The sequence below is a fragment of the Cylas formicarius genome, unplaced genomic scaffold (assembly GCF_029955315.1).
Source record: "Cylas formicarius isolate icCylForm1 unplaced genomic scaffold, icCylForm1.1 PGA_scaffold_2__14_contigs__length_35257938, whole genome shotgun sequence".
In the NCBI taxonomy this organism is placed as follows: Eukaryota; Metazoa; Arthropoda; class Insecta; order Coleoptera; family Brentidae; genus Cylas; species Cylas formicarius.
In genome coordinates, this window is record NW_026844319.1 from 22,404,040 (window position 1) to 22,422,227 (window position 18,188).

General features: G+C 37.5%; 2 protein-coding genes across 3 annotated transcripts; both read right to left on the reverse strand.

Annotated features, from left to right (window-relative positions):
• Nucleotides 1-83: 83 nt before the first annotated feature.
• Nucleotides 84-7,819, reverse strand: LOC132697912 (lysosomal alpha-mannosidase-like). Its single transcript, XM_060663671.1, has 12 exons — nt 7,661-7,819; nt 6,682-6,784; nt 6,362-6,629; nt 6,107-6,312; nt 5,913-6,052; nt 5,393-5,526; nt 4,909-5,331; nt 2,870-3,254; nt 1,567-1,898; nt 1,226-1,508; nt 479-868; nt 84-427 (listed from the first exon to the last, which is right to left on the reverse strand). Exons 1-12 carry the CDS (start codon nt 7,745-7,747, stop codon nt 125-127), a joined length of 3,054 nt encoding a protein of 1,017 aa, XP_060519654.1. The 5' UTR covers nt 7,748-7,819; the 3' UTR covers nt 84-124.
• A 245-nt stretch (nt 7,820-8,064) lies between these two features.
• LOC132698215 (lysosomal alpha-mannosidase-like) lies at nt 8,065-15,694 on the reverse strand. Of its 2 annotated transcripts, none has more exons than XM_060664168.1 (15): nt 15,602-15,694; nt 13,656-13,787; nt 13,491-13,593; nt 13,350-13,431; nt 12,029-12,214; nt 11,767-11,972; nt 11,576-11,712; nt 11,388-11,521; nt 10,902-11,330; nt 10,650-10,849; nt 10,404-10,600; nt 10,020-10,357; nt 9,565-9,968; nt 9,237-9,508; nt 8,065-8,464 (listed from the first exon to the last, which is right to left on the reverse strand). In XM_060664168.1, the coding sequence occupies exons 2-15, from the start codon at nt 13,776-13,778 to the stop codon at nt 8,153-8,155; spliced, it is 3,123 nt and encodes a 1,040-aa protein (XP_060520151.1). In that variant the 5' UTR covers nt 13,779-13,787; nt 15,602-15,694; the 3' UTR covers nt 8,065-8,152. The 2 variants fall into 2 exon arrangements, with proteins under 2 accessions (XP_060520151.1, XP_060520149.1); XM_060664166.1 differs by having other exon boundaries at nt 13,656-13,862.
• Between the last annotated feature and the right edge of the window lie 2,494 nt (nt 15,695-18,188).

Sequence of the window (18,188 nt, forward strand, 5' to 3'; positions counted from 1 at the left end):
GTTAAAATTTATTGTAGCCCAAAACCTTGCAAAAATGAAACACCAAAATTAGTTAAATTAATCATTTAATTTTTGAACGTTGCAATTGATTGGAAGCCGTTTAGAGGTAGTGAAGGGCAGGTCATCAGTAACCTGATTTTGAGTTGATTTCTATCGCAAACGTGCGAATCTGGCCCGGAGTTAAAACGACTTGTAAATTATCCAAATCGTCTTGGAGCAACTGTGCTTCAAACGCCATGTTAACCGATTCGTCAAACTCCCATAATTTCTTGGCGTGTTTTTCATAATCCGATAATCCGCTTTCGTCAACTAACTCCTCTAAGGTTCCATTTAGAGCAAACTGGAGCCTCTCGTTATCTTCAGCCCAATTGTTGGCGCCTATCGTCGTTTCTCTTAGCGAGTAAATGTCAAATGTCGAAAAAACGTCCTACAATCCAAATAATAAGACGGTGATAGGATGGCGTTGGTCACCAATCACCTTCAAGTCAACAGTCACTGTTTGACTGAAGTTGGAGGCGTCGCTCACGTCGAAGATGTGTTCTAGTCGTAACAGAAAAACCATTTCTCTCCATGGCTCCAGAGTGAGAATGCGTACGTTCGAGGGCAGCGACTTACTCAACCCGGAAAACTCCATCAGGTGCTGGTCGATATAATTTTCAAAGCTAAGGTCGTCGGTTGACGAGAGAAATATCCAAGAATCTAAGTGCTTTCTATGGGTTATGTCCTTCTCCAGCTCAGTGATGGCGCCACCTATCTTTCCCGCTACAACGTAATGGGAACCTCTAACTACCAATCTTTTATCGAAAGCAGTTTCGATTAATGCTTCTGCCACTCCTAGACCATCGTCACTGACACAAAGTCTGTGGACCTGTCACAAAACTAGAAAATTGGATGTATATCCTAAAATGGCACCAACAGTCTAAAGGCGTTTTGTTTAGATCAGTGGTTATGTTGAATGAAGATCATTGAAAGATATTTTAAAGACTAGGCGTTTAAATCTACACATTCACTGCTGCAATCAGTTTTTAATCAATATAAATTTTAAAAAGTTTTTCAGTTAAACGTTATGTACATTAATCTTTATTGGTTTGAGTAAATGAATGAAAATTTGGTTATTTTAATGTTTTCTCCTTATGAACCTAATCTCAATAAATATCTCAATGTATTGCAAACGAACGTCTTCAGAACTTTTTGTGCTATTTGGGTGTTTTTTGAAGGCGTATACCATGAGTTCCAATTCCCCATCGCGGACACTAGAGCCACCTTGTGGTCTATCGTTTAGGACTGTTAATTGTGCCTCTTTTTCTGGATCTCTTATGAGAATTTTCGATGTAACGGGATAGTAGTTGGGAGCAACGGAATCGTCGATCGACCATTTGAAAGTGGGTCGAAAATTTTTTATCCTCTTCGACATTTGTTTGCCGTTCGAATCCGTGTAGAAGGTAGAGTTCGTGCTTAAATCGGTCGTAAAGACGCTGACGACTTCGTACCCGCCCGGCTGAAGAGACCTTCGACGAAAAATTTTCTTGTTTCTCTCCATGAAAATAAAATCAATTTGTAACTTACAGCTGATCGAGGGGTCCAACGAGCCATTCAAACTCCACGAAGTTTTCTAGGGAGTAAATTCTGATTACCTGACTGACGTAATCGCTGAAAGTTTGGTGAATTTCCGATACCAGTTCGCCCACGTATGTTTTAAACGCGGTTTTATCAGACACTTTTTGTATTTCCCCTGCCGGCTGAAAAATATAAGCTCCGGAGGAACGCGAGTTGTCGGTATTTGCGGCATACGATCTGCCAGGATACTTGTAGTAATCTTGGGATATCGACAAATTGAAGCCGTCGAAGTTTATCCACGACACGATACCAGCAGATTCATCGAGCGCCACTTCCAAGTGCTGAAATTCGCATTGCGTACCAAACAAAAAAAAAACGGGACTATGTCCTAATATAAAGAAAAAAAAAACTAAAAAAAGTGAAGATGAAAAGGACTTAATTTTTGTTTATTTCATCTACCAAAAGAAAAAAAAGAACGCACACTAATTTACACTAAATTGTGAAATCGAAAAAGATCTGTATCCTGTGCTATGTAAAAAAATAAATAACTTTCCCGCGATTGCGATTCTGATTTTTTTTTACCACGTAAAGTTCTACCTAAAAATATTTTTACAGCCATGACAATAATGTCATATCATTTCAGAATGTAGCCATGAATGTTGCAAGAAAAATCTGCTATTGGTATTCATCTTTTTTGTCAATGAAACGAATTAAGTGTTAAGGAAAAACGAAAAACCCTATTTTGATGTATAGTGAGTATAGAGTATATGAGTTATTAGAAAAGATTCGGAAGAAGTCTCTGTAATTTTTTGTAATCCATTGAGCTTTATCGACTATATATGCGATGTATGTCATTCGGTGGACAACTGCACATTTTTCTTAATTCCATTTGATGCCTAAAATTAAGCGAAAGCTTTAATAAATATTAAAAAAAGATTATTTGTATGTATCCGCTATTGATGCCTGTTGATGATTACTGTAGTGAATATCCTACTGAACAACAGGAATTTTTTGCAGTTCTTTCACCCTTTTGTCACTTTATTCCTAAAAAACGGGTAGTGACATAATTTGTGACCTTGGTATTTTGAACCCAACATTTTTAGTTTGTGCAAGGTCTACTGCTCTATAATCAAATAGTATGTGGTGAAGTACACTTTTATAGTGAATCATTTTTCTTGGGCCAAAACTATAAATTTTTAACGTTATTCCTGACACTTTATAGATTAATAAGCGGATGTTTTTCTCTACCAGATGCGCACGCTTCAAATTGGAGATAAAGTAAAATAAAAAATGTGCCTAATCGCTCTCTTACCTCGTAATCAATAGAATTAGTACGGCCAGCTTGGACGACGTTGCTGCCGTTTGATTTCGAAACGTAATATTTCTTGAAACCCAAAGCAGGGATATCCTCGGCAACGAATATTAATTCCAAAGTCGCGTTGCTGTCTCGTCCGGGAGTCACTAATACCTCGTCCGGAATCGGGTTCAATTGAACAGCAAGACCGTCACCTTTACCGTTTCTTACGGTGTAGTTGGTGCCCGTAACAGGCAATCTAACATATTTCGTAACAGGTCTGCTCAGAGGATTGTAGACCGTCACTACAAAATCATCAAGGCGCTCCGTTGTTGCACATTGACTCACATTGGTCAGGAAACATGTTTCGAAATTCCCTTCATTCGCAACACCAGATAATTTGCTAAAATTTGATTAATAAACGGAAAACTTTATGACTGAGCGTTCTCTCTAGGGGAAGGTTCGACGACAGAGAGATACAATCTAGCGAGAGGCGACAGTAGCCAAGCCAGTTTTCTAAGCGCATGATCGTAGGTCACGGATATAAACGTCAAAAAGCGCGGAGTCGCCCGTTTGTTTATTAGTCCGGGAGCTTATCTCATGTTGTCGAAAGGTGCTTATTAGTGTGGATTCTGATCTTTTTTATTTATTATTAATTTTACGGACAGAGTCCATTTTTACATAAAACTTAGGGGAAATGCACAGTTAAATTACACTCTGATACAAAAGTAAAAGCCTAGGCTACAATCTCACAAGCTAAGAAGGGAAAATAAATAACTAATCTGATTCCTAAAGCTATCCTCAGTAGTGAAAATGTCCAAATGCTCGTTGTCATTGGACAGCCGGGCTGCCCTTGCGGTGAATAAATGGTACCAAAAATGTACTATTTAGGCAGAATGGAGGGACAAAAACAGCTGGAATTAATAAGTTTGAATAGCAACGTCAGGTCGGCTTCTTCACGACGAACTTTACAGGTTTTTAAACCTAATGAGTTTTCAGGGCCACATAATCGATGTTGTTTAAGTCGACACCCAACTTAAAAGCTATAAAACGGTGCTGAACTTGTTGGATTCGACGAATATGATATTGATAATCAGGATTCCATAGAGATAAAGCATATTCCAAGTGAAAATTGAAAATCTAATCCCGACCTCTTTTTAACAAAGCCCATATAAGTCTCTTAAATTATGTTGGACACATGATTGTTTTAGAAGAGTACGCCAAGGTCTTTAATACCGCTTTTAGGTTTCCATCCATCCAAGTATATTCGTATACTTAGGCATTTTGAGAGATTGGGATCCATACCACCCCAGTGACATCATCGATCCAACCGTTCTAAATCCTCCTGTAAACGAACCTGATCATTACGAGTTCCGATAACGAGAAGACCTTTAGCTCGTCGCCAAAAAGAATGTAATAAGAATTATGAAAACATACAGCTATATCATTGATAAATATGAGAAGGAATAGCGGCCCTAAGTGAGAGCCCTGAGGCACCCCTGAAGTAACTGGAAAAGGCTCCGACAAGTATTTTCCAAGTTTAAAAATCTGACGGCGATCCCCCAGAAGTCTACCTGTTATACCTTCGCGACATAGTTTACCAAGCAGCACTGAATAATTCGCCCTACCAAATTTTATTTTATTTTTATGTAATATTGGTGCAATTATGCCAGCAACGTCGTGTGCTTATCGCGGATGTCATGTTCAGGCAAGTATAACTGTATTCTACTTCTTTAAAGATACTAATCGGGAAGGTTCTTGTATTAAATTCATTGCTGCATTCATGCATTCATGCAATCCTTTGCTTAAAAGATGTAAATGACTTTTTATCTACGCCTCGATCTACACTATTATTATTAAAATAGTAACAAAATAAATGAGTTATTATTAAAAAAAGGTAATGGACGTTCCAATATTTGAAAAATAAATATCTCTATAACGGGTATAAACATCAAATGAAACGATCAAGACGAAAGCAAGGTCACATTCAAAGGTGCCGACGTCACGTGTCGTAAGATTGGAGCTCTCTGCTCACTCACAGGCGCAGCGTTACTCACTTTAGCGAAGACGTCGTCACTTGTTGGCACCTATCAATACCTTTCTGAAGGTGCCTTATATAGTCGTTCGCCACATGTTGTTTCTCAGTCCCCGTTATGGCGTCGTGATGTTGTAAAATTCCCATTGCAGACCTGAGTTCGTCGATTTCGTCGTCGTATTCGAAGGAGCTTAACGCACTAAGCTGCTTGCACACTTGCAAGAAGTTGTTGCCTATCCTCTCCAATCTTTTGAACGTTGGACGGGAGGTGTAATAACCGGTCCAGTATGCTTCCGGTCCTGTACCGTAGGGAAAAAAGTCGTCCCGTTTCATTGGGAAACCTAGTTTTCCAACCTCATCTTCGGATATAGACCGCGCGTAACACGATGGGGTTGAGTAAAGAAGATTGTATCGCGAGCCGTTAGATTGCTTGATGTTGGCTTGGCTAAAATCCAAACGCGGAAACCTAAACTTTCCCCCACCATCGCTCGAGTAAAAGAACTCACTAAATCAGCCGGTCGATGTTGGTGAACGACTTTTCCGCGTTCTGGAAAGTGAAATCTGCACCTATAGGTATGAGAATGTGGTCCGTGGGCGATACATCGACGCGCTGTGCGATTTCGTCGAAAAATAACTCCAGCTAACGCAAAAATCCAAATTTGTAAACGTGCGGTAACACTTAGATTATGTATTTCGAAATATAAGTAACGCCTAACCAAAATCACTAAGTTTCCGTAACACACAGAACTATGAAATGAAAACTAAAGTAGAGACGTAAACTATATTGGCTGCTGCTTTCACCTACGTCTATGGAAACCATCGCGGTTTGTTTAAGGTACAAGAAGTTTTTTTGGTATTGTAATTAAAGTCACGTGACTGGATCAACCAATGGGATACCGCGGTCGTCAAAACAGACCGACATGCTCTGAGATTATATAATCAAAGCGTAATGGTCAAGTGTGCTTAACTATAGCAATGAAAATGAAGGACGATTGAATGGCTAAGTCTTATCGAAGACCTTTTTACCTTTTGATCCACGTTATAGTCGTAGCTTTCGGGGTCGTCTATGAATGGGGGATCAGTGCATAGCGAGTCGAAGCAAAACCAATCTGGCGAACCGTAGCGATCGTGGTACAATATATGTGTAAAAATATCGGTTGATTCCCCTAGCAAAAAACAGCCAAAGTTAAGGGAATCGAGAAAGATTTAGCTGGTCGCACCTAAGTCGACGTTTCCTCGCCACACCATATGGTTAGTCTTGGTCGATTCTCTAAGCTGTCGATCCTGAAAATCAGTTCTCGCGAGGATGAAAGCATCGTAACCTATTTGGGCGAACAATGATGCCATTTCTTTGCTGTGGCCGAAAGGGTCGATCTGCCACCCAGCTTTGGGGTGACCGCATTTTCCAAATGTATCGTTCAGTTGCCTGAAAATGATCCATCCACTATCTAGTTATCTGAAATAGCGCACCATACTTAAGTCCCCAGCTAAACTGGTCTATAATTGACTGGTAGTGAGTAGTGGCTTCATCGTTCATGCTCCAAGCCCCTCCAACGAATTCCAGTTGTCCGTCGGTAACGATCTGTTTTACGACGGCTTGGGTGTCCGCGGACTGCTTCGTGTACCATTTCGAAAAGAACGCGGTCTCAACTTGGATGAACCTCCTGTCTGAGTCTTTTCGCAGCGCTTCGGTGACAGTGTCGATGATATATTGCACTCCAGCCACTTGGATGGAGTCTTGGCCTAAAACGAATGCTGATTGAGTGTCGGTGCTCCTCTACGTCTTCAAACTCACTTCCGTAATAATATTGATCCACCGTCTTCAACCAACCGACGTCATCGTGGGAGTGGGGCACCAGGTGTACATTAATAAAGCCCTCTTTTGTTGGATGACATTTCTATGGTCGATTTTTATTTAGTGGGCGGTAGGAAAGTCCAAAAAGACATTTTATATTATTTACATTCGTGTCATTGACAGCTACACATGAACGGCCTATGTACTTATACACAAAACAAAGAATATCATATCTTCGCCAATTTTAATAACGGATACCATACAGATGGTTTAAAATTGATACACCTTAGATGGCTATGACATTTTCATACCTCAATTTCTGGGAAAATGAAGAATTATGGAAATAATCTGAAGACCTCTCTGCGTTTGACTCAAAAACGTGACCTAATAATGATTTGTGTAAACCAAATATTATTAAAAATAAAAAAATGAAAAATGCTTTATATCGCGGCCTGTAGTGCAGATTTTTTCATGCAGTTTGTACTATTCAATAAATCTAAAAAATCAGGTTTGTTGTATTCAGTTCAGAGATTGTTTTTTTCTGTTAAAATACTCCAGTTGTTAACAGTTGGCAGTTGAAAAAACTATTTTAGTTTTATAAAAAAAAATATTTAGAAAAGAAATATTAATTTTATGCGATCTTTACTTTTGACGATTTTTATTATTAAAAGATCATAACTGGAAACTATTGACAGATATTCTTCATTATCCGTCTGCAATAAAGAATACGGAAAAGAGAAATCTAAGTACTCCTATCCACTTGACTCAAAAACGTGCCTTAATAATAATTTGATGAGTATTGAAAATTGTCGTAAATAAAAAAGTTATAGGCAATTTTATAAATATCTTTTGCCAATTTTGAAAAATGGATGGCAGTGGGGAGTTCACCATTAAATATTTCTCACAAAAATACTTTCGAAAAATATCGTTTATAAATTCATATCGATTTGAGGCAAAGAAACTTAGCAGCTTTACTTACATTGTAGCCGCAACGTGCAGTATCATCTTGTAGTGAACCGACCAGACCAGGAACAAGGCAATAAAAAATAAAAACGGGAATATTCATGTCAATTACCAAATTTCTGCTTCTTGAATCGGTAGCGAATAAAGAACTGTGATGAATTGTTTTTCATTTTTTCGAAATTACACCACTCGTATTATTTAAACAGCTTTTGAGATTTTGACAGATAGAATAACGAATCGATCTCCGATAATATTGTTTTCGACTTGGTATGTTCAGCACTAAGACCGGGGATGTTATCGTTATCGAATATCGTTATTTTTTCTGCCCAACGACGGACTTTTCTTATCTAAAGTTAAATAATTCATGGCCGGAAATGTACGACATCCAAAAATAAAACAGTTTCATTTTATCTTTTAACGTTTCTAAAACTATATTTATTAAACCTTCCTAAAAGAATAAACGAAAATTCGTTTATTTTTGTTATATTACAAACCACTTGTTATAAATTTAGTGTTTTTTTATATCAATTATAAAGGTACGAATTTGCATCGGAGCCAAAACCACCTCAAAGTCTTCCGTGTAATCGTCCGCGTATATTACAACTTCCCTTTTCCTCTCCATTTTCCCATACGCCCCCGTCTCGTGCATCAAATTTCGCGTAAACGTCTCGTTATCGTTGAAATTGTAGTATTCACAGGATATTAATTCTTCCATGGTGCCGTTCGTCTTAAACTTCAAACGTTCATTATCTTTTAACCATTCGTTAGCGCCCAGTGTCGTTTCCCAGAGAGACGTTATTTCGAATGCAGTGAAGAGGTCCTAAAAACGAGAGCGGCCATTTCATCGAAAATTTGAAAAATTCGTGCATATTGTACGATCAATTTATCTTTTCATAAATATCACAAAAATATGCGTTTAATCAATTGCCATTTAGTTCTGGTTAGTTTTGGTTGTGATTTGTTTCTAATTCTCAACCTATTCATAACATCTGATTTGGTAATAACTAATAGTATTTGTATAGATTTGATTTCCAGTTTCTTAAATTGAAAAACACTGAATAATGAATACGGTTTCAGATTAATAACGACCTAGTGGTGCTGGGAGAGGTTCTGGGTTTTTTTTTTGTTAATTTTAAAATATGAAACATGAATTTGTTGGACTATTGTTTTCTGTCGGCTAGGAATTTCGCATTTTAATTTCTTTTCCATTTCTCTATAAAGTTAATGACTCACGCCAAGTGTATTTAAAAACTATACCAATTACATTTTTGTTCACTATAAAAAGGTTTTTTTTTTATAAACAAAAAACCAAAAAAAAAAAAACGTTTTAACCTAACGTCAACACAACAAAACAACACGGCTTTGCTAAATCTAAAATTTTGGATTTGAACTACGGCCACCAAAATTACGTAATAATCCATTTATAATCATTAAAGTGATAATCAGGTAAAATTTGAAAACGAGTGTAAAAAGTTGTTAATTCATGGAATACTTTCAGTGTCATTTTACGAAGAATGAAAATAAAAGAGAGTAAGCTAAACATCAACATAAATTATTGAGGTTCGCGCCAGTAAAAGTCAATCGAACTATACCTTCAGTTTGACGGTGACTGGTTTAGACAGTAGTGGATCCTCGCCTATTTCAAACACGTGTTCGAGCCTCAGCAGGAACGTAAATCCTTGCCATGGTTCCAAAGTCAGTATTTGGACGTTATCCGGTAGAGCCTGCTTCAGCCCAGAGTATTGAGTCACATAATTCTGCTTATATTCCTCGTACGTTAGCCCGCTCGGAGACGACAAAAATACCCAACTGTCTAGCAACTTCCGTTGGGCTATATCCTTCTCGATAGCCCTAATAGTTTTTTCTAAAACAACGTCGCCGGTAATACATTTGACATCTATTCCCGCCGAACATACCTACCTGAAGACGAAATATTTCCTACTGTTACATAATGCGATCCCCTGGCCACCAACCCCTTTCCGAAAGCAGTTTCGTTCAAAGCCTCCCCCACCCCAAACGCGTCGTCATGCAAGCAACGACGATGTACCATCAGCTCGATTTGGCCGTCCAACAAACTGCTTCCTCCTTGCGCTCTGTCGGTAAGAACGGCAAACTCCACATTCGTGCTATCATTCCTGATAGCAATTTTCGACGTTACCGGATAATAGTTTCCCGATACCGGTTCTTCCAACGTAACATCCCATGTGGGTCTAAAGTTTCGCTTTCTGCGCAGCATCTCTCTCGCATTAGAGTCGGTGTAGAAGAATTCCTCGGTTGGTATTTGAGTTTGGAACGTCGTTATCACTTCTTTACCGTTGGGTTCGCTTCAATATAACGTGAATGGATAAGCAAGAAAATACTTCTGGTTTACTTACTCCGTGGGTATCGGTCCCACCAGCCAATCAAACTCGACGTATTTGTCCCGGGCGTTGACCCTAATCACTTGACTGATCCATTCGTTGAAAGTTTGATGAATTTCGGATACCAGTTCACCCGTAAAGACCTGATAATCAACAGCGCTCGAGACTTTTTGCGAATAGTTCGTCGTAGGTCTGAAGATGTAAGCACCAGAAGAACGATTCTCGGGTTTTTCGTTGTCTCCCACGTAGCCCTCGTATAGCATAAACGTCTGGTCTACTGGCAAGAGTATGTCGTTTACAAGTATGCCATCGAGAAGGCCCGTACTTTCGTCAAACGTAAACTCTGCAGAGTCCTAAAGCAAAAGGCGTAGAATGTAACCATGAGGGAGCCCATTTTACCTTGAATCCCGTTTGAGATAGTCGTTTTGGTTTTAATTTGTGATCACCGCTAACATTTTGAACGAAATAAGACTTGAAACCTAGAGGCGCGATGTTTTCCGCCATGAAGATGAGTTCCACAACGGCATTGCTTTCTCTTCCCGGAATTTTGAGGATGGGTTCCGCGATAGGCATAATTTGAGTAACGAGATCGTTACCTGAAAGGAAAGAACGGAATAAATATCGACGAGACTCGAGCAAACTCACCATCGGGATCTTTGACTGAGTACGCCTGTCCAGTGACGGGTAGACGCAAGAACTTAGTAACCGGCCTGCTCAGCGGATTGTAAACCGTCACCACGAATGTCGTTTCTGTTTCGGTGAACGCGCACTGACTTACGTTTACCAGTGGGCACGTGGTGAAATTCAGTTTGGGAGTTTCTCTTGCTAGTGACGTTTTAAGTTTACTAAAACGGTTTTGGTAGGTAAAATTTTTTTTAGACTCCGGTTCGTACTTACTTCAAAGCTGCATCTGCGATTATTTCGCAATCGTCGATGCCTCGTTGAAGCCTTCTAGCATAGTCTTCAGCCACGTGTTGCTTCTCCGTTCCGGTGATAGCGTCGTGATGCTGCATCGTCCCCATCGCTTCTCTCATGACGTTCAGGTCGACGCGATCTTCGGGTCCCAGGTCGGTCAGCGCGTAGAGCTGTTTGCACACCTGCAGAAAGTTATTACCTTCCCTTTCGAATTTTTTGATCGTGGGTCTCGACGTGAAGTAGCCGGTCCAGAAAGAATGTCTGTCTGAGGCGTACGGGAAGAAGTCGTCTTGTTTCAGGAGAAAATCTTTCTTCCCGTTGGTTTCGTCGTGTATCGCTTTGACGTAGCACGACGGAGTCGAGTAAAACAGGTTGAACTTAGAGCCGTTCGTTTGCCTGAGATTGGTGTAGCTGAAGTAAATATCTGAGGATAACGAACCACAAATCATTATTATTTCTTTGACTAACTATATAAGCTTGTCCAAATTGGTAAACCATGCCTCGGCGTCTTGGTAGTTGAAGTCTTCCCCCATAGTGATGATGATGTTGTCGGTAGCGTACACACTCGAGACGTTTTTTGCATACTCCAAGAAGTCATCGACCTATTAAGACAACATCACGTAGGTGGTGAATACTTGCCCGTTGAGCGCTCTTACTCTCTGGTCTACGTTATATTCAAAACTTTTTCTGTCGTCGATAATAGGCTCATCGGAACATAAAATATCAAAGCAAAACCCTGGGGGCGGCGAGTACGTGTTGTACATGACGCCGGTAAAAATGTCGCTGGCTTCCCCTAAAAGCATCCCCTACAGGTGGCCATGCCACTTTCTAAATTCTATTCTGGTACCTAAACTATTGCTGCCTCGCCACACCATTTCGGCCGTTTTAGTCTGCATCCGGTATCCCTTCTCATCCGTATCGATTCTGCCAAGGAGCACGCCGTCAAAACCGAGCTGGGCGAATATAGAAGCCATTTCTCTGCTGTGACCGAACGGGTCAATTTGCCAACCTATTTTGGGGTGACCGCATTCACCAAAAGATTCGTTTAGTTTCCTATAGACGGAGATGATGTCAAATGTTGCTTTCAAGATTTTAGGTCCATTGCTTACCTCAAACCCCAAGTCATCTGATCGATGATCGACTGATAATGAGTAGTAGCTTCATCGTTCATACTCCAACCGCCGCCAATAAACTCCAATTGACCGGAGTTGACGAGTTTCCTCACGCGACTCTTTATAATGTCGTGCTGCTTGATCCACCATTTCCAAAAGAAGGCGGTTTCGACGTAGATAAACCTGCAGAAACGAGTACGCGTTTATCGAGGTAGACCAAAAGTGGTGACATGGTCCATGAGAAAAGTGTGGGTAGATCTATTAATTTTTTAAATCGTGATTTGCATATTCCTTTATATTTTTTGTAAACTTTTAACTTTCTTTCTTAAAGAAAAGTACCTGTTTCTCAAAAAATTAAAAATGTTCGTCTAGTTTGTTAAGCGCTCTCTTGAGTTGTGGCAAATAAACTCGTGACTCAAATGCCGTTTACCACATTTATTTCGAAAATCACATTTAAATGGAGTAATTTTCGTTTCTTGTTGTTTTTTTATATAAAAACATTATTAGGATTATTAACAATTTTTGTGACACTTTTCTGTCTGCAGTTTTTGTATATTTTAGTGCACACGTTCTTTTCATAAAAAACGGTTTCCTATCAGTTATCAGTGCGTGCCCAAAGATCTGTAGAAGGTGACCAAATAGAAATGCAAAGTTTTGTATCTCGGAAACTATTCGTCGTAGGCGAACCAGGTGTATCCCTAAAGTGGCTAAAGAAGACTGCGGGATATATTCTCTTATTTCCAAGATGGTCGCCCGGTTTTTTTCCGAAATCTCCATAGTAAATGTACTTAAAAAAAATATGCTTTTTGAGGCCAAGATTTGTTTGATTAATTCATATTTAACACCTTTTAACGTTTGACGTGAAGACTGAAATATAGTGACGCCGCAAGAGTACTTTTCTTGATGCAATCCGTATATTTCATTGCTAGCCTAAAATATTGAAGAAAAAGTTATTATTATTACTAAGGCATTTATACTTCTTTCATTAACATTTTTGAAATCATAAATGTAGGCAAAAAAATTCGCATAATAAGTGATGCATATCAGGTTAGCCTACACGATTGACTAAAATAAAAGTTGGAAAGGAAATTGAAATCTAATCAGGTACGTTTCAAAAATATGTTAAAAATAAAATTTCGAAGCTTCGTAATTACTATACGAATAATCTAAGCTTCCGTATAACTTCAAGAACCTTTGTTCATTACGAATGGCAATTAACATTCGGAAAATATTGATATTTACGTCACACGTTTTGCAACTCACAAACAAAATTGAAGGGTATTTGGAATGGACCGCACTCTTTGGTTAAATTGCTTACTTTCTGTTTTTATCTTTCCTGAGGGAATCGACGACGGTGTCTAGAATGTATTGCACGCCCGCTTTCTGGTAATTCGAGCTACCTAAAATTTGATTTTTTTATAATTATCTATGGTTTACTGAACATAGAAATCGAACGTACTGCCGTAATAATACTGATCGACAGTTTTCAGCCAACCGACGTCGTCGTGAGTGTGAGGCACGATATGAACATTGATGTATCCTTCTTTTGGCGATTGACATGCCTGAAGTACAGAACCAAAAATAGACGATAATGTTTATAGTCGATTTCTGTCATGTCGCCTACCTTATATCCACAATTTTTTATTTTCGGCTTTGGGGTGGTCGTTGTGGCCCTCGTGGCAGTCGAAGATTCACATGATGCGAAAACTAGTGCCACGGTAGACAAGAGTATCCATGACGCGGCCATTTCTGACACCTATCGCGTATTTTTTTTAAATTTTCGACTCCGTAGTAATAATGATATATGTGAATAACCCTTGTATAGTTCTTTCTGAAAAAGGAAAGGAAGGAGGGAGGTGAGGCTGGTCTTTTTCGAGGAATTGAAAAATTAAAATAATCTAGTTGATACCACCATCTTTATAGAATTGCCTTAAATTTTCTAATTTTTGCAATTTATACAAACTGTCCTTATATTATTGACTGCCAGAGTCAACACCACATTTTTTTTATTATTAATTTAATTAATTAATTTGATTAATATTTTGTTTAATACTATAAATATGTATACATTATCGTAATATAAATATAATTGCGTTGATATAAAAATGGATCCTTACAAGGACTTTTCACATTATAGAACAGTTTTCAACGTTAAACACGCCTCCCTCCAAACATCAGTTTATTGTTGATATAGATAAGTGTAGAATTCATGACGAGTAACCAAACATTCTTAAACATAAGGACAAATAATAATAGAATAATTTCTTTCTTAGTCTGTCTGGCTTACGCTGGATACGTTGAACATATATCACAATATTCACTAATTTTATTGTAATTTATACTCTTTATATAAAGCGGCGATTCTTTTTATATAAATTACGAATACATATATTCACATAAAACGTAATGTTGAAATTTGGAAATCGCGAGACTCTAATAAAAAGCTGCTCTACTTTTTCTAGAGCATCAATGTGAATCTTATAACTTGGACACTATATTATGCACGCAGACTCTAGTCAAGATCTAATCATTGAGTTGTATGAAATTGAGCGATTGTGTAGAATCGAGAAAGCAAAACAATTTGTGATAAGTCTCCACATCCTCTTAGCAGATTTCAACATGCAATAAAACGCAAAACTTTACATTTGGAAACACTTAAACTGACTACACCATTTCTGAAAGTTAAGTTGCATTTGGAGGCTGATTGAGTTATCAACACCAGTAATAGAAAATACTATTACTAATACAGGCATGTAAACAGCTGGGCAACTTCATTAAAGAAGATCGAGAAATGTAAAAGAACAAGATTAGACCCTTTGGGTACTTCGAACATATCAGAAAACGCCTCCATTATATGAAACATATTGCTTTGTATCCCAAAATAGCGACCCCGGCACCGGAACCAAGGGACAATTGAAACCTTGATTGAACAGCTTTAAGGACATTGTCCTGTGTTCAACTCTGTAACCATAGATAGCAAGATATTTTATCATTGGGTACAAATGATTATGTGCAAAAGTTTTCTGCTTTGCGTGCCATACTTCACATGTTTGCAGCTGTACACGAAAAGGATGAAGGTCCGGAAACTGGTTCAGAGAAATCTATGTCCAAATTCATATTTTGAAGGTTCTTTTGGGAAAACATTTAAATTCATTCCGATCACAACAGAACAATATATAGCTTATACTTTTTTTATGAATAATACACAATTATTAATAGTATTAAATGATTCTTAAATACCTGTGCATCCAGACAATTAATATTAGGTTCCGCAACATTAATTGATAACAGTGGAACATTAGATTAATTGTTTTGGGGATAGGAGTAAACGTACGGAGTAAACGTACGGTGTATTATTATGCAAACCAAGTTCTTTTCAGTCATTGGCTTACAAAAATTTAAACGTTCATGCGGTATAAAAATTGAATTGATTAAAATTCTATGATTATGGTAAAATTTAGGCACGACATAAAATTTTAAAATTGTTTGTTGCCTTAGGTCTGAGAGAATATTATATCGTATTTGCTGATAAATGTAAATAATCTGAATAGCAATGGACAATCAACTTACGCGAGATTATGGCGAACGCCTGCTTAAACGTTAATAGTGACCGTTTACCACAAGGCACTACTTACACGAGACCCATGCAACTAAAAACCAGACAAGTTGGTCGTCAGATAAATAATAACGCTCTATCATGGGTCATAGACTATCTGGTCGCTGTTATTTATTCGACGATGCGATATAAATCGTTGATTTGTTTACCTATTGTTTCATTTAACATATATCAAAGCTTTTAATAAAATATTGTAATACTCAAATTTGATCACTCATATGCCTTTTTTTAACAGCTTTATTAAATAAAAATAACAAAATGTAAATTTCTAAATTAACAATGTGCTACTTTGACTAGTGTTAAGTTTTACTAATTTTTGTTATGAAGCAGGTTATTATTAGGTTATATTCAGATAGTTTTTGAATTTTAGAACAAAATTGGTTTAAAAATTTACATTTGATTTTTTTAAGTTATTAATTATTCAATACAAATGTTAACATTGTTTAAAATCTAGTATAGTATATAATGTAGGTACATTTAATTCCTCATGAAGGACGTTCATTTTTTCTTGTTCATATTTCAAAAGAATAAATTAATCACGAAGGCGCTTTTTAGTGTCAATTAAAATCGTGACAGTTAAATGTTGGACATGAAACTCGTCATTACTAACATTTTTTTAAATTTATATAATATATAATATCTCTCCATCTCTTTTCCGCAACCGTTTAATAATATATTGGTGCGGATCTAGCAACGAACGAAGGAAATACATTCAATTTAACCGTCGGGGTTAAGGAATAACACAATTTTATCATTCAAATCAAAAGTTTATATAAAATATCGAATCGTCTTGTGTTGTTTACTAATACAAACAATTCAAAACACAAATATTTGCTAAGATGTCGTTTACTGATTAACGAAACGGTTGGATTTAATTGCAGAGCTTATCTCAAATCATGTGAAGATAAGCTTATTGTTTATTTTCGGTAAATATTTGGTTGCATTTCTTTCTGAAGTCGAGGCCGAACACTTAAGGGTTGCTTCATTTGAAGTTCGTGACCCAAGGGAGCGAAACTTTTTTTATCGTTGTGTAAACAAGGGCTAACTTTGTTAACCGCAACAAGCGCGGACACAAACACAATTAAAGAATGTAATTAACTCCAAGAATTCCTTTAAGGTTCTATGTAGAACCCATGCTTACGGTACTGAAACCTGCGTCCTTATTTGAGATCATCAAACGTCGACAAGACGAGTTCAGTGGTGTAGATATTATTGCAGACGGAAGACAAGGTCATTGACCTATTGGCGCAATCAAATTTTACAACACTTTTATTGTAAAAATTGAGAAAGCTGCTTGAAATCAGCTTTATTTTGTAGCACGATGTATTTTTGATGGATTCGCCGATAAAAAGAAGGTGGATGAGATAAGCGACTAGAGTTTACAGTTTAGATTCAGTGGTTTGCAACTTTTTATTAATCGCTCTGACTGGAACAACTGACCGATTAATTGACATGTTTGGGTTGATGGTGTAAAACTTACTGGATGGTTTTGACAGTTGGAAGAAATGTTTCATACGCTGGTAAGCTCCAATACGGTTTGCATGGCGGGGGTAGGCGTTATACTGAAGGCACTAATAATCACAGGCATGCCTCAGCCATACGCAACCAGACTTTAGAGTCATGCACGATCATACGACTTTTGATAATACTGTTGCCAGAATATCAGCTCAAGACCCATAACCACAAGCTACAGACATTAAGCAATATATCAACTCAAAAGTAACAAACACATTTAGCGTTCAATTTCGGAATATCGGAACATGTTTTTAACAGATAGAAATGTCAGATTCAATTGTTGTTGTAATAAATAAGTTAATAAAGAAATCTCTGGAGATCATACGAATCATGTAGAGAGTATGAGATATTCTTGGTTTGCCGTCGTTCCGTACATTTCGGCTATTAGTAATCATCTTCAAGGTAAATAACAAAAACAAAAATAATCAACAATACTGCTGTAGGTTTTTGGTTAGTTTTGGTATGTTTAAATTAGTTTTAATTTGAATTACTATTAGGATTATTTTTACCTTTGTTTTTTGTGAATTGAAGATGACTACTTAGTATAATAATAAAAATAACTGTATGAATTTTATGATTTTCAAAAGAAACGTTATACGGTATTATTTAATGGAAGTATTGTCAATTTTTAATTTGTTATTAAAGAAATAATTCAACGTAGAATGGAACAAAAAAAAATACAGTGTATTTAAAATAGTAGAGAAATAGGATTTTAAACAATTAACATATCAAGAAAATTAAAATTAGGTGTCCGGATTAGGGGAACGGTTCAACGGGGTATTTGTTTATTCAGCAAGGGTGCAAAGGTCTTCCTTATCCGTTAAAAATATTTGGTAAGTTTTGGCTAGCGTCAACACGAAAGTTGAAGACAGCAACCGAACTGAACAGCACTAACGTCAAACGAACTTTAAGAAAATATACAAATACAAACCTCATAGTACGAGAAAACTGCATTGGCATTGAACACCGTATATATTTCTGCCAGTAGATTTTCTATAAAAATGAAGCCGAGTACCCGATTTTTCT

Coding starts and splice junctions, on each gene's coding strand:
- LOC132698215 (XM_060664168.1), bottom strand. CDS start 13,778: ATGGCCGCGTCATGGATACTCTTGTCTACCGTGGCACTAGTTTTCGCA. Junction 13,432..13,490: donor CGATCAGTATTATTACGGCA/GTACGTTCGATT, acceptor ATCAAATTTTAG/GTAGCTCGAATTACCAGAAA. Junction 12,215..13,349: donor AGGAAAGATAAAAACAGAAA/GTAAGCAATTTA, acceptor TCGTTTCTGCAG/GTTTATCTACGTCGAAACCG.
- LOC132697912 (XM_060663671.1), bottom strand. CDS start 7,747: ATGAATATTCCCGTTTTTATTTTTTATTGCCTTGTTCCTGGTCTGGTC. Junction 5,527..5,912: donor ACTATAACGTGGATCAAAAG/GTAAAAAGGTCT, acceptor TTTTTGCGTTAG/CTGGAGTTATTTTTCGACGA. Junction 5,332..5,392: donor AACATCGACCGGCTGATTTA/GTGAGTTCTTTT, acceptor TTTGGATTTTAG/CCAAGCCAACATCAAGCAAT.